Source organism: Panthera uncia, chromosome X, assembly GCF_023721935.1.
Source record: "Panthera uncia isolate 11264 chromosome X, Puncia_PCG_1.0, whole genome shotgun sequence".
In the NCBI taxonomy this organism is placed as follows: Eukaryota; Metazoa; Chordata; class Mammalia; order Carnivora; family Felidae; genus Panthera; species Panthera uncia.
Window position 1 is genome coordinate 40,525,330 of NC_064817.1, and position 15,409 is coordinate 40,540,738.

The 15,409-nt window shown below is 45.4% G+C and overlaps 1 protein-coding gene across 1 annotated transcript; it reads left to right on the forward strand.

Annotated features, from left to right (window-relative positions):
• Window positions 1–6,208: 6,208 nt before the first annotated feature.
• GLOD5 (glyoxalase domain containing 5) lies at window positions 6,209–13,002 on the forward strand. Its single transcript, XM_049643801.1, has 4 exons — window positions 6,209–6,316; window positions 9,231–9,368; window positions 11,145–11,300; window positions 12,597–13,002. The coding sequence occupies exons 1-4, from the start codon at window positions 6,254–6,256 to the stop codon at window positions 12,720–12,722; spliced, it is 483 nt and encodes a 160-aa protein (XP_049499758.1). The 5' UTR covers window positions 6,209–6,253; the 3' UTR covers window positions 12,723–13,002.
• Window positions 13,003–15,409: the final 2,407 nt, after the last annotated feature.

Below are 15,409 nucleotides of genomic sequence, written 5' to 3' on the forward strand. Positions count from 1 at the left end.
AATCAGAGCTATCTTTAATCCATCTACGGAAAGGAGTAGGTGAATTATACCAACCCTTGATGTACCCTGAAGCCCCTTATTAAAGCCACGCCAACGGGGCACTTGGGTGGTTCAGTCGGTTAAGCGTCCAACTCTTGATTTCAGTTCAGGTCACGATCTCATGGTTCATGGGGATCGAGCCCGCGTTGGGATTCTCGCCGCCCCTCCCCTGCTCATGCCCTCTCTCAGTCTCTCAAAATAAATAAATAAATAAACATTTTGAAAAAATAAAAACTAAATTAAAAAAATAAAAATAAAGCCACGCCAAGCCACAGAGCGACAGAGCCTCATTCTCCTGTAGATCTCTGAAGAACAGGGCTCCACATCCAGGGCCCCCTGCAGTGGAGCCAGTGCCAGCTTGGAGGTGCAGGTGATGTCCTCCCAGCCCCTTCACCCTGGCCAGAGCTCTGCCTGCTGTAAAAGAAGGAAGACCAGCTCCTAGAAGCCAGGAGGCCCTCCTGGGAGAGTATTTCCCCGCCCATGAGGTCCTCAGCTTACAGAGCCCATTTCTGCAGAGGATTTGATCCACACGACACTACACGTGTATGCAGGAATTCATTCTTCAATAATGGACCAATGCCACAATGTCAGTGGTTTCACTCTCTGCTGGAGCTGTAGACCACCAAAAGATGGACCAAGAGCAAATGGAGAGAGCACCGCTGTTTCTGAAGGACACACATCATTTTAGCTCAAGTCATTTGGGAGGACTGGTCACGTAGCCCCACCCAGGTGCAAGGGGGTGTGTGTGTGGGAAATGTCATGTAATTTCTGGTTAGGCAGCGATTTGCAACAACTCAACATTTGGGCAGATGAAGCATAACATTTGGGGACAACCAGCTGTCACTGTGACACGCTGTCAGATGGGCACTATCTCCAAGAAACTTGAGGATCAGTACAGGCATGTGACTTGCTCAAGGTGACACAGATCCATGATTACAAACTAGGTGTCCACTCTCCCAGCTCCTTGCCCCATACCACCTTGACCTGCCAGCTCACTGCCTTGAATTTTAGGAAGAGTCCTAGGCCTGGTGCTTTATTTTACAAAGTGGTTTCAGGGCACCTGGGTGGCTCAGTGGGTTAAGCTTCCGACTTCAGCTCGGGTCATGATCTCACGGTTCATGGGTTTGAGCCCTGCATTGGGCTCTGTGCTGACAGCTTGGAGCTTGGGGCCTGCTTCGGGTTCTGTGTGAGTGTGTATCTCTCTCTCTGCCCCTCCCCCGCTCATGATCTGGGGATCTCTGTCTCTCAGAGATCTGTCTCTGCCTCTCTCTGTCTCTCAAAAATAAATAAATGTTAAAAAAAAAACAGTTTCAGCTTAAGAACTTCACCCTAAAACTGTCTTGGCAAAGGAGATGGGACACAAATGATCCCCCTTTCACAGGTAAGGAAACTGAGTAAGATCAACTCTGAAGAGAAATGAGAAACTCTAGGTCATAGGCACTGCAGACCTTCCGAGCAACAGATTATAGATATTTCTCTTCCTCAGGCATCCACAACACCCCTGAAAAGAGTCTGTCTTTGGGGTCTTCCAAGGCAATTAATAGTGAGGCCCACATTCTAGAGCTTGTCCTGTGCATGGCTCAGGTGTGTTAAAAGATAAGATGAGGCACATTTAAATTTTCAGGACTTTATTGGAGCAGAAGTCAATTGGAACTAGGCAGAGCCAAACCGGAAGTGGTTAGGAAGTGGACAGGAGCCAGGTGCAAGTCTTTTATGGGACAAACTGGAAGCAAAGGGAGATTATTTGATTGGTTATAGCTGAAGCGGTTGCTCTTATAGGGGAAAGCCTACTTGGCTATTTGTAATTGGTTGTTCTTAAATTTCGATTTCTTGGATACAAGTTCTGGCTTAGGTTTTGGTTTGCTTTACTGAGGCTACGAAGGCATCAGAGCCACCTCAGTCTAATGGCCTCCTTGTTTAAGTACTTTTAACAGGTGGTATTCAAACTTTCTCCTCTTTTTATTATTTTTTATTTTTTTAATGTTTATTTATTTTTGAGAGAGACAGAGACAGAATGCAAGTGGGTTAGGAGCAGAGAGAGAGGGAGACACACAATCTGAGCTCCAGGCTCTGAGCTGTCAGCACAGAGCCCGACATGGGGCTCGAACTCATGAACCGTGAGATCATGACCCAAGCCGAAGTCGGACGCTCAACCGACTGAGCCACCCAGGCACCTTAATCTTTCTCTTCTTTTGAAAACAATTTTTTTTAATGTTGATTTGTTTTTGAGAGAGAGTGTGCGAGCGGAGGAGGGGCACAGAGAGAAGGAGACAGAATCCGAAGCAGACTGTCAGCACAGAGCTTGATGCGGGGCTGGAACTAATGAACCGTGAGATCGTGACCTAGGCCAAAGTCGGTTGCCCAACTGACTGAGCCACCCAGTCGCCCCTAAAACTTTTTTTCCAACATTTATTCAGGTTTTAGAGACAGAGTGCTAGCAGAAGAGGGGCTGAGAGAGAGAGGGACACAGATTCCAAAGCAGGCTCCAGGCTCTGAGCTGTCAGCACAGCCTGATGCATGGTTTGAACCCAAGGACTGTGAGATCCTGACCTGAGCCGAAGTCAGACATTCAACCAACTGAGCCACTCAGGCACTCCTAAACTTTCTCCCCTTAATCAGGGTCAACAAATGCACACCTCTAGCATCATTCCCTCCCCAATCTGTGTGACCCCAGGAGCGTCCTCTCATTCTGTGTGACATCATGAACGTGCATACCCGTGTGTGTGATGCCAGAGGTGTCCCCATCCCAGTGTGTGTAACTCCAGCAGTGTCCAAAACTCAACCTGTGTGACCACAGTTGTCCATACACCAGTATGTGTAATCCCAGGAGTGCCCACCTCCCAAGTTGTGTGACACCGAAAGTGTCCACACCTTAGTCTATGACAGTGAGTATTCAAACCCTCATGTGAGTGACTCCAGAAGTGTTAAGTCCCCAGCATGTGTGATTCCATGACAGTCTGCTCTCCTTTCCGTGTGACCCCATTAGTGTCCAAATATCCATTTGCGTGACTGCAGGGATGTCCACACCCAGTCTGTGTGACCCCAAGACAATTCACATCCTGGTTTGTGTGATCCCATGGCCATCCACACTATAGTCTGACCTCAGCAGTGTCCACTCCTAAGTCTATACCAGGGAGTATCCATCAATCACTCTGTGTCACCACAGGAGTGTCTGCACCTCAGTTTCTGACCTGAGGGGTGCCAACACATCATTTATTTGACCAGGTAACTGTCCCTACCTCAGTCACTACAATCCCAGGAGTGTCTACTCCTCAGTCTGTATAACACCGTAGATGTTCACATCCCAATCTATGTAACACAAAGAATGCCCAATCCACAATATGTGTGCTTTTAGGAGTCTCCATTTCCCAGTGTTTTTAACTTAAAGAGTCCCAAACTCCCCCTGTGTGACCCCAGAGATTTCCACTCTCCAGTGTGTGTAACAGAGCCCTTGGAGTGTTCACACCTCTTGAGTGACCCTATGTCTGTCCACACTCCAGCATGAGTGACTCCAGGAATGTTCAAACCCCCATCTTTGTGACATCATGTCTGTCCACACCCATTCATTCTTACCTCATAGTCGTCTATACCTTAGGCTGAGTCCAGGAGTGCCCACATCCCAGTCTGAATGACCCCAAAATCTCCACAATCCACTCTGCTATCTGACCCCTGGAATGTCCACACCCTGGCATGTGTGACCCTGTGAATGTCTATTAGCCAGTCTGGGTGACTCAGGAGTGTCTACTCCCTAGCATGTGTGACCCCAGAAGTGTCCATATGCAAATCTGTTTGACCCCAGGACCATCTGCTTCCCACTTTGTTTGACTACTATAGTGTCAACATGGTAGTCAATCTGACCCCAGAAGTGTCTACTACCCACTCTGCATGACCTCAAGAGTGTGCAGTCTTCAGTGTGTATGATTCAAGGAGTAACCACTCCCTACGGTGTGTGACTTCTGGATTGCCCAGACCCCCATCTGAGTAACCCAAGGCTGTCCACCCCCTAGAGTATACTACCTCATGTGGTGGCCACACCCCTATCTATGTGGCTCCACGACTGTTCACACTCCACTCTGTGTGACTCCAGAATTATGCACACCACTATCTCTGTGACCTGAAGGGTGTCCACACGATGGTATATTCTAAGACAGTACTGGATTCCTCAGCATTGCTACTCCCCACACCCTCTGTGGATGTGACCTGAGAGTGGATGTTCATACCTAATTCAGTGGATCATTGTGTCCCTAGCTCCGGCCCACACCACCAAGTGACCTCTTCTATTCCTATTTCCCCTCACTCTCTCCAGTGGACCATTCAATTCCCATAGCCTCCTCCCCAACCACACACATATATATATCCACATCCCCAAATAGACCATCCCAGCCCCAGACCCTGCAGATTTTGTAGAGAGCAAAGACCAAGACAGCCAGCCTCCCGCCACAGACTCCAGCCCACAGGGAGTAGTGGAGAGGAAGCCAGTAAAGGCACCATTAATGGGAGTAAAACCTTCCAGGATCTTGTGAAACATTTATGGAAATCAACATTTTACACCCTCTTCCTCCCCAACTAGAATGTCAGCTCCATATGGGCAAGGACATTTGTCCATCTAGTTCTTTAATGTCACCGCAGCACCTAGAACAGCAGTCAGTACACAGAACGCACTCATTAGGTGTTTGGTGAATGAATGAACCCTCTGACCCCTCAATTCCACTTCTAACTCTAACATGCACGCACATTTTCAGAGCTGTGTGCACAAGGCTGGTAGGAGCCAACAATTGGGACAACCTTGTAAATGTCCACCTATAATATAGCCAATGACTTTCACAGAGTGACATGAATGCTGGGGGTTCATATTCTACCACAGAGCACCCGCTGGGTGTGAGACAGAATGAGTGAGACCAGTGTGTGCCTTCCACAGGACAGGCTGTTGACAAAGAAAAGCAGGTGGGGGCTGGTTATGGTGACGCGTGTGTGCCAGTGTAAGGAAACACCAGCAACTGTCCTCAGTGGTAATTTTTGGAGACTGGAGGATGTCCTTGTAGTCCATATACTGATGTACTGTTGAAACTTTTTATGCAAACCTATATTCATGTATTATAAAGGGAAAATCATATGCTAAAGTCAATAAGCATAGCACAGAGAACTTGTGTGTGTGGGTGGTGGTGGTGGTGGTTTATGTGTCTAGCTCCTGGGGCATGGGGCATGTGAGTTTGAGATTTTCCTAGGCACACCCCAGATATACCCCCCACACACACACACAGGGAACTCAGTTCAGGGTAAGGTAAACAACAGTGGGACTGATGAATGTTCCCTCTCAGCAGTGTTGGGAGAGGGCATGGTAAGGGATGACTGGGGATGGGGAAAACCTGAGAGTTCACACCCTGAAAGAATTCAGAAACATTGCACCCTGGGACACAGAGCACTTAACAGCTTAGAGATCTCGGCTCAGAAACAGACCCATAAGCCAGAGTGGTCATATCTTAACCCAGATAGCTTTTAACTTCACACCCTGGACACAAACTCTGACTCCCAAATAGATCAGGGGTCTCATATTCTGGGGACACAAGCCTAAGGAGACCAGAGGTCTCGCACCCTAGAATAAAGATCCCCCCACCATACTTGGGATGGGTGATTTTTCTGTGTTATTACAAAGCAATCCCTTACACATACACCTTGTTATGGACTGAATGTTTGTGTTCCCCCAAATCCTTATGTTGAAGCCCTAACCCCCAGTGTCATGGTATTCAGAGGTGAAGCCTTTGGGGGGTGTTTAGGGTTAGATGAGGTCATGAGGGTGGGGTCCTCATGATGGGATTGATGCCCTTATAAGAAACCAGAGCCTGCTCTTTCTCTCCACCATGTGAGGACACAGAGAGAAGGTGGTCCTCTTCAAGCCAGGAAGAGATGTTACCATAATGTGATCCTGCTAGCACCTGATCACAGACTTTGGGCCTCCAGAACTGTGAGAAAACTAATTTCTGTTGTTTAAGCCCCCCAGTCTGTGGTGCTTTGTTATGGTGGCCTGAGCTGACCAAGTCACACCTTAAGCTTTTACTTTCACGGCCCTGAGTTTTATATCAGAGTTCTTGTACTGCCGACCTCTGTTACCACCAGCAGTCCTCAGCCTGGGGCCCTCCCATTTCTGCCCCTTGATCTCTAGGCACTGAGCCAAAGGGTTGTCTGGAGGCTCCAGGGCAAAGACACCTAGCCTGCCATGCTGTGCCGTCTGCCCTCCAGGCTGCCAGCCAGGATGTGGGGCAGGACTTTGGAGAAGCAGGTGAGTAGGGTGATCCCAGGGGCCTGGAGCATAGGCGTTTGCCCCAAGGCTGGGGATTGCCTAGCCCAGGCCTGGTAACCTGTTTCCTTTCTCTGTGGGCTATCCTGAAGTGTGGACATCCATTTTCCCGGTCCTCCTCTCTCTTCCTCTTTCAAAGACAAGCAGAGGGCAGCAGAGGGACATGGAAAGGCCCTGTTCTAACTCAGTCAGACTGCAACACGTCTGCGCAAGTGGCCCTGAGCTGAGGGATGACTGCTTTGCTCCCTCATGGTGGCTCCAGGGAGCCAGTTTGGCCAGGAACATCAAGATGGGGCAGTGTGGGAAGGGGCCAGAAAACAGGGCACTGACTTTGAACTTTGCCAGGAGAATTCCAGGGGCCCATGACACCCTGAAGGAGACCTTGTAGAGGATTCTGTAGAAGAAGAGGAGGCAGGAGGGAGGACATCGTGTTCTGGGCACTCTATTATATAGAGAGATTTGCTGTGGGGAATAAGATGGATTACATTTCATGTAGTGCTTAGAACAGGGCTTGGCAAAGAGTAAGCCTTATATGATTACTATGTCCTGATGATCTTTTTATAAACCAGCCTCCCTCACCTCGCCTCAACAACCCTGAACTATCTGGCCCTTGCCTTCTCCACCTACTACTCATGCCTCACTCTTGGATTCTAAACCATACTGGCCTTCTTCTGGGTCCTTAAGAGAACCAGCCCTGCTCATCCTTCAATTTGTGAGGATGGAGTTCCTTCTCTGCAAACCAGAATCTGGGGAGTGAGTGTGAGCTGGCAGGCACTGAAAATGGGAGGAATGGGTTGAGTTGATTTCCAATAGACTGCCAAAATTGGGGGTTATGGCTAAAGCTGTGCTTAGTGGGTAATCTACAGTTCTAAATGCAGAGATGAGGAAAACTGAAAACCAACGATCCGAGCTTCCTTATCAAGAAGCTAGAAAAGGAACAGCAAATTTACGTTTATGAAAGTGGAAGGAAGGAATTATAAAGAGCAGAAACTGGTAAAATAGAAAGCAGACATACATTGGAGAAAATTGACAAGGTCATAAATTCAATCTTTGAACAGATTAATAAAATATTAGTAATGTCTGTTTTCTCTCAAATTTTTAACAGAAAAAAATATAAATTACCAATATCAGAAATGAGAAGGGGGTGCTATTACAGACCCTACAGACATTAAAAGGTTTTTAGCATTCTACTTTATTTTCAATGGAGCCCAAATGCCAGTCATTTTCTCATTATACTGCTTCTGTGTCCCTGTGGATCCTCTGTATCCACCAGGACAGTAAAACTCAGCAACATTGCTAACACCTCTTCCACTCATGAAAATACAACAGCACAGCATTTTTTAAAGTTGGGGCTCAGTGAAATCAATTGTTTAAAATGTAATGGTTTGAATAGAATGGAACGCAGTGGAATGGAATGAATATAATAGTATAGGGTAAAATGGAATGGAATGGAATAGAGTAGAGTAGAGTAGAGTAGAGTAGAGTAGAGTAGAGTGGAGTAGAAGTCAGACTTTGTGCTAGGCGCTGGGCCTAATTGTTGTAGTAGATATCCACTAATTTAACAGATATTACTGAACATCTGCTAGTTGTTTGGGACACAGTGGGGAACAAAACAGAGAGAAATCTCTACCCTTATGTAACTTATATTCTAGTCCTAGAGACAGATAATAGCATATGCATTAGATATGCATAAGGCCCTGAGGCCAAAGATACAAAGATTGCCCTTATGAGAACAGGCAAAAGACAATGTAGCTTGGAGTTCAAAAGAAATGGATGGGGCTGTAGAGACTAAGGGCCATGGAAGGGAATCTGAAATTTAACAAGATGACCATGGCAACATCATCATCAGCGTTGACTCTTATAGCAGTTGCTATGTGTCAGGCATTGTTCTAAGCCCTTAAAAATACAATTTTTTTAATGTTCACAATAATCTTATAAGATTATTGTGAACATTAAAAATATATATATATAAGATTATTGTGAACATTAAAACATTAAACATTTTATGTGAACATTAAAAAAATTGTATATATATGTATATATATACAACATATATATATTTGTATATATATGTATATATATACAAATATATATACATAATATATATTGTATATATATGTGTGTGTGTATGTATATATATATATATATATATATATATATAAAATCATGTACATTTTACAGAAGGGGAAACCAAGGCACAGCAAGATTAATTAAACATCAGTCTGGCTCCCCAAATCTGTTCTATTAACTACTATATTGTGCTATAGTGCCAGACCACAGGCACCTTATAATCCTGTAGCACATGTAGTGTAAATGTACAAATTACTAAAGAATGCAAATCAAGAGAAAGATCAGGTGGGAAGTATGCTGAGGGCAGGAAGTAAGAAGGGGGGAGGTGTGCCCTCCCACTAGGTATCAAGGTGAGTCTGGAAATACACATGCCTAGAAACATTTATTTCATCTGAGATGCTCCCTTCCAGTCCTGGCATAGCTGAGGAGTGAGAAAAAAGGGTACTGAGTAAAACTGGCCAACAGAGAGCTTGTACTTTTAGGGGTTGGGGCTCCTCTGTGTCCTGTCATTCCTTGCAAAAGATGAATTCCAGCTTGGGGACAACAAGAGAGGGTTTTGTCTTGGTCTCCACTTCCCTAAACTTCATCTCTAGCCCTCTGGAAGGGGAAAGAGAATAAGAAAACAGTAGAGAATGATCATGGCAGACTCTTGTGAATCTACACATGGGTGATAAGACTCTCTTCAAGTTTTTTCCCAGGACTTTTCCCTGGAAATGGGGTTGAGGAGGAAGTATAGTCATTGTGGAGATGAGGGGAGCTGGGAAGGAAACAGGAAATTTGGGTGTGACCAGTGGCAATGTGATCTCTTTTGAATTTTTTTTTTAAGTCATGGAGGAACAGCAGTCAGACTCCTTCCCCATGTGTTATCCACAGACTGGACCACATTGTGATGACAGTAAAGAGTATCAAAGACACCACAATGTTTTATTCCAAGATCCTGGGCATGGAAGTCACAACTTTCAAGGTAATCACTTTCCCATATGCAAATTGCAAGTGAAGTAGAATTTGATTATAATATTTTTCAGCCCCCTTCCCCTCAAAAAAAAAAAAAAAAACAACCTCAGAGGAAATCTGTGAGAAAAATGCAAAGGATCAATGTAGGAGATTCCAAATTCTAAATAGTGGAACTTCCAGAGACAGAATGGAGAAAAAGGTAAGGAGGAAATTGCCATAAAAGTAATGCAAGAGAACTTTCCAGTCTTTGTGTGGAAAGGGTTAACTGAGTATCCAGCACATTGACACTTAGATATGTTCTTGGGAAGTTACAGAACATCAAAGTGGAAATGAATATCGTAAGAGCTTTCAAAGAAGTTAAAAATAAAAGTAGTTAGGGGCATCTAGATGGCTCAATCGGTTAAGCGTCCAACTATTGATCTCAGTTTAAGTCACGATCTCACAGTTCATGAGTTCGGGCCCTGCATCGGGCTCTGCACTGATTGTGTGGAGCCTACTTGAGATTCTCTCTCCTTCTCTCTGTGCCTCCCCTGCTTGTGTGCTCACTCTTGCTCTCTCTCTCTCTCAATAAATATTTTAAAAAATTAAAACTATATTAAAAAAAAGAAAAGTAGTTCAACTACAAAGGGAAAAGAAATATGCAGATACCAGATTGCCCATGAGTCACATCAGAGACCAGAAGACAATAGAACAATTTCAAGATTTTTTTTTAACTTTATTTTGATAGAGAGAGAGATCATGTGCGAGCAGGGCAGAGGCAGAGAGAGAGAATCCCAAGCAGGCTCCACACTGTCAGTACAGAGCCTGACATGGGGCTCAAACTTACGAGGCGTGAGATCATGACCTGAGCCAAAATCAAGAGTTGGATGCTTAACCAACTGAGCCACTTAGGCACTCCAAATTTCAAGGTTCTGAGGGGAAAATTTCAACTTAGAATTCTATGTCCAGCCAAACTATTAATCAAGGTGAGTGTAGAGTAAAACATTCTTAGATATATGGGTCTCCTGGCTGGCTCAGTCAGTAGAGCTTGAGACTCTTAATCTCAGGGTTGTGAGTTTGAGCCCCATGTTGGATGTAGAGAGTTCAGTTTTTAAAAAAAAATGTTTATTCATTTCTGAGGGGGGGGGGGGCAGAGGATCTGAAGTGGGATACACACTGACAGCACAGAGCTATATGCAGGGCAGGAACCCACGAACCATGAGATCATGACCTGAGCTGAAGTCAGACGCTCAACTGACTGAGCCACCCAGGCGCCCCTAAAATTTTTAAAATATTAAGTTTATTAATTTATTTTTGAGAGAGAGAGAGAGAGAGAGAGAGAGAGAGAACAAGTAGAGGAGGGGCAGAAAGAGAAGGGGACAGAGGGTCTGAAGCAGGCTCTGTACTGACAGCAGCGAGCCTGACATGGGGCTCGAACTCACAAACTGCTAGATCATGACCTGAGCCCAAGGTGGATGCTAAAACCAACTGAGCCACCCAGGCACTGCACAAATTTTTTTTCTATTTTTAAGATAGAGAGATAGAGAGCAAGCAGGGGAGGGGCAGAGAGAGGGAGACAGAGAATCCCAAGCAGGTTGAGTGTTGTCAGCTCAGAGCCCCAGGTGGGGCTCGAACTCAAAAACTGCGAAATCATGACCTGAGCCAAAATCAACAATCAGACGCTTAACTTACTGAGCCTCCCAGGTGCCCCAGGGAGGTTGTTTTTAATTAAAAGCCCCATTTTACCTTTTTTTTTTTTTTTTTTAACCTTGGAGGTTGTTCTCAGTTGTTCTTCCTTCCCAAATAGAGCGACCAGAAAGCATTGTGTTTTGGAGACCAGAAATTTAACCTCCATGAGGTGGGAAAGGAATTTGAACCCAAAGCTGCTCACCCAGTTCCTGGCTCCCTGGACATATGTCTGATCACAGAGGTACCTTTGGAGGAAATGGTCCAGCACCTCAAGGTGAGTTGGACATCCATTCTTTTTGAGAAGCTGCTGCTGGTATGTTGAAAACAGAATGCATGACCCAGCTGGGTGTTCCTCAAACTTCAGACATAACAGGTTTTGTCATATCCATATCATGCCTGTATACAACCGTTTGCTCGTTCTTTTTCCTGACATCATTTTTTCATGTAAACAAATACATTTACATCACTCTTGTAAAGAATACAAACCTAAATTCTTTTTACATAAACGCATTTATGTAAAAAGCAAATGTTCAACCAAGTACACGAACAGACCATTATATCTTGACACAAAGGGAAGTTAACTGCAAAAACAGCTATAAAAACACCAGTCATTAGATTCTATCCACTTCCTTTCTCTGAACCCTCTGGGCCTGATGTTACAAAGGGAGATTTGGCAAATGGTTGGGGAGGTGCTAAGGACTTGGTAGCATCCACCAGAGACTTTCTTCTTGATAGAATCAGAAGGATTGAAATAGGGGGCACCTACCTGGCTAGCTTGGTAGGAAGAGTATGCAACTCTTGACCTTGGGGTCCTGAGTTCAAGCCGCACACTGGGTGTAGAGATTACTTAATAAGAAAAACAAACAAACAAACAAACAGGGCGTTTGGATGGCTCAGTTGGTTAAGCATCCAACTTCAGCTCAGGTCATGATCTCACAGTTTGTGAGTTCAAACCCCGTGTTGGGCTCTGTGCTGACAGCTCAGAGTCTGGAACCTGCTTCTGTGTTTCCCTCTCTCTCTGCCCTTCCCCCACTCATTCTCTTTCTCTCTCTCTCTCAAAAATAAACACTTAAAAAAAGGAAAAAGAGGATTGAAATAGGATTGAAGAGGGAATATTTAATTTGGTGTCTTTCTAACACTTAAATTGGTTTAATGTAAAGGAAGCATTGGTTCTCCTTTTGGGGAACACAGAATAAGGTCTTGCATATATTCTTTCTTTGGAAAATATCAGTGAAAAAGTCTGGTTTGGAAATAAAGTGGGGGAAAGCATAGGGGCTAAGAATATGGGCTTTTGCCCAGACTACCTGGGTTTGAATTCTGGCTCTGCCACTTACTAGATAATACTAGGCACCATTTTATCATCCCCATTTTACAGGTTAGGAAATTGAGGTACAGAGCAGTTAGGTACCATGATCGAGGCCACACAGCTGGTAATTGGCCAGAGCAGAGTGAGGGAGGGGAGAATGGAAGGAGATGAAGTCAGAAAGATATCAGGGGTCTTCTAAGAATTGAATTTTGGTCTCATACATGGACTGTGATGAATGATTTTTGTCTTCCCCTCCCACTTCAGGTTTGTGATGTCCCCATTGAGGAGGGTCCAGTCCCCAGAACAGGGGTCAAAGGACCCATTATGTCCATCTACTTCCGAGACCCTGACAGAAACCTGACTGAGGTGTCCAACTATATCTCCTCATGATTGAGGCTGGCCCTCTGCCATTCTGTTCCCTGTGATGTCTCCCTCTCCCTTTCTGCCTGCAAACTCTCACCCAAGCCCAGAGATCTCCAAGGACTGAGGACTTCGGCACTTCATTCTTCCTACTGGGGGGACCTGAGTTGGGTTTGGGACCAAAATTACATGTCTGAATGTTCTCCATCCAAGGCTCCCCTAATAAATTAACAACCTCTCGATTAATATGAGCTCTTCATTATTATTGTCTCAGTGCTATGTATGAATGTTTGTCCAGGGTGTGAGGTCTCTGAGCTGTTTGGGGGTCAGTGACCAGGGTATGACATCTCTGAGGACCAAATCCAGGGTCATCCCCTTGGGATTCAGGGCCCCTGACAGACTGTCCTTGTTAGTGAGCCCATCCTTTCCCATCCTTTTTGAATTCACCTCATCCCTTCCAAGTGCTGCTTCCTGTGTCCTCCACCCCATAGGCTTCACTGAACCTCAAGATCTCTGTGAGTCCCATGGAACCTTCAAGGACCACCCCAAGTGATACTACCTCCTCCTGGAATGCCCTACCTGATCTCACCCCCAGGGTATGTGGTGCTGTCTACCTTTGGATCTGGTAGGTCCAGATTCATCTTAACTGAGGCTCAGCTCTTGACAGAGTAGACAGGACCGGGACAAATTTCATCTGTTTCTGCCTCCCCCTCCCAACACTATCCATTCAATCAACTAATAAACACATATTGAGCACCCACTCTGTGCTTGGCCCTGTTCCAGACATTGGGGAGACAGTGTTGAACAAAAAGGATAAGCATACCTAGGTTTGGGGAGTTGTCATTCTAGTAGAAGAGACAAAATAAATAAAATTAAGTAAGGAAAATATGGGGCACCTGGGTGGCTCAGTTGGTTAATGTCCAACGCTTGACTTTGGCTTAGGTCATGATCTCAGGGCTCAGGAGATTGAGCCCCACAACGGGCTCATGCTGACAGCACAGACCCTGTTGGGATTCTCTCTCCCCCTCTCTCTGCCCCTCCCACCACTCGTGTGCATTCTCTCTCTCTCAAAATAAATACACTTAAAAAAAAAAGTAAAGAAGGGCTGCCTGGGTGGCTCAGTTGGTTAAGCCTCTGAGACTCTTGATCTCAGCTCAGGTCTTAATCTCAGGGTTGTGATTTCAAGCCCCACGTTGGGCTCCATGCTGGGCATGAGGCCTACTTAAAAAAAACAGTAAGGGAAATATGAAGTATATTAGAGGATGATAAATACTTTGGAGCAAAAGACAACATGGAAAAGAGGGAATGCAGATAAAAATTGCTGGGGCAGTTTCTAACGTGTAATAGGATGGTGGGGGAAACTTCACTGAGAAGCCATTTGCATGCAGATCCAAGATGAGGGAAGGAGGTGCACCAATAGCTGGAGGAAGAGCATAACAAGCAGAGAGAACAGGCAATGCAAAGGCCCTGAAGCATGAACGTGCCTGGTGCGTGAGGAACAGTGAGGCCAGTGCAAAGTGAGCAGTGAGTGGAGCAGGGAGCAGCAGGAGGTGAGGTCAGACACGGGGTGGGAGACAGATTGTGTAGGGTATCATGGGCCACGGAGAGAACTCTGGCTTTTACTCTGAGTGACAGGGGAGCCACGGAAGGGTCATAAGCAGAGGAGGGCCATGATCTGACAGGATTTAACAGGCTCCCTCTGGCTGCTGTGAAGAAAATAGGCTGTAGGTACGAGGGCAGGAACAGGGGACTGTGAGGGGGAGGCTACTATAGTGGTCCAGGCAAGTGGTGCCGGTGCCGGCAGGGGAGGTGATAAAAGGTGGTTAGATAATGGAGATACTCTGAAGACAGAGACTGGATAAGTTCACCAAAAGAGAAACTGTCAACTAGAGAAGAGGTCCAAAGACATTTAGAGTTCTGAAACAAGGATTACCCAGCAAATGAGGCAGGCAGTGAGGAAAAGGAAAGAGTACAGCGTCCTGAATGAATGAGTGATGGATAAAGGAGCATGTATGACAGTCTTTTGATGTGAGCAAGCCTCTAGTCTTGTGGACTCTAGTCTCTAAACAGTTCCCAGCTGGTGGTTCAGCCAGACCCTATGAGTGAACCCCCAAAGAGCCCCCCAAACGAAAGAGAGGATGTGTAAGGATGTGAGTTTCAGCATGTGAAAGGCTTTGCCAAAAGCTGTAGCAGGCTTCCTGCCTGTTTTTAATTTTTTACTATTTATTTTGGCAATTAAATACGTATTAAGATAACATAAATTCTAATACAGATTTTCAGCATAATACAGATATCACACATTTCTCCTAGTAATAGATGATAGCCAGATGAATCACAACAGTAGAAGAATCTAGAACAATAAATTTTGTTAGTAGGAGTCTTCCTAGAAGTCAGGAACCCACTCACAGATGAGTAAACTAATGACCAGAGAAGCTGGCATTCTCTACAAATGTTTAGGGCACTGACCATGTGCCAGGCACTTACTTGGTGCGGGTCATGTAAAAGTAAACAGAACGTGGTAACTGTACTCAAGGAGCTCATAGCCAGGCTAGTGGGCAATGGTGTCCAATAAGAAAGAAATTAACACACAGTCTAATCAGTATTGTGAGAACAGCATGCTCAAGCTACAAGATGCACCCAATCCAGGTTCGGGAGCAGCTCTGCAAAGGTCAAGTGTGAGCTGACCTAGGAAGGATGCACAGGAGTTACATAGATAA

Excerpts from the sequence above, each read along its gene's own strand:
- GLOD5 (XM_049643801.1), top strand. The coding sequence starts at position 6,254 with ATGCTGTGCCGTCTGCCCTCCAGGCTGCCAGCCAGGATGTGGGGCAGG. Across the intron at positions 6,317-9,230 it reads GCAGGACTTTGGAGAAGCAG|TCATGGAGGAACAGCAGTCA; the intron begins GTGAGTAGGGTG and ends TTTTTTTTTAAG. Across the intron at positions 11,301-12,596 it reads AAATGGTCCAGCACCTCAAG|GTTTGTGATGTCCCCATTGA; the intron begins GTGAGTTGGACA and ends CTCCCACTTCAG.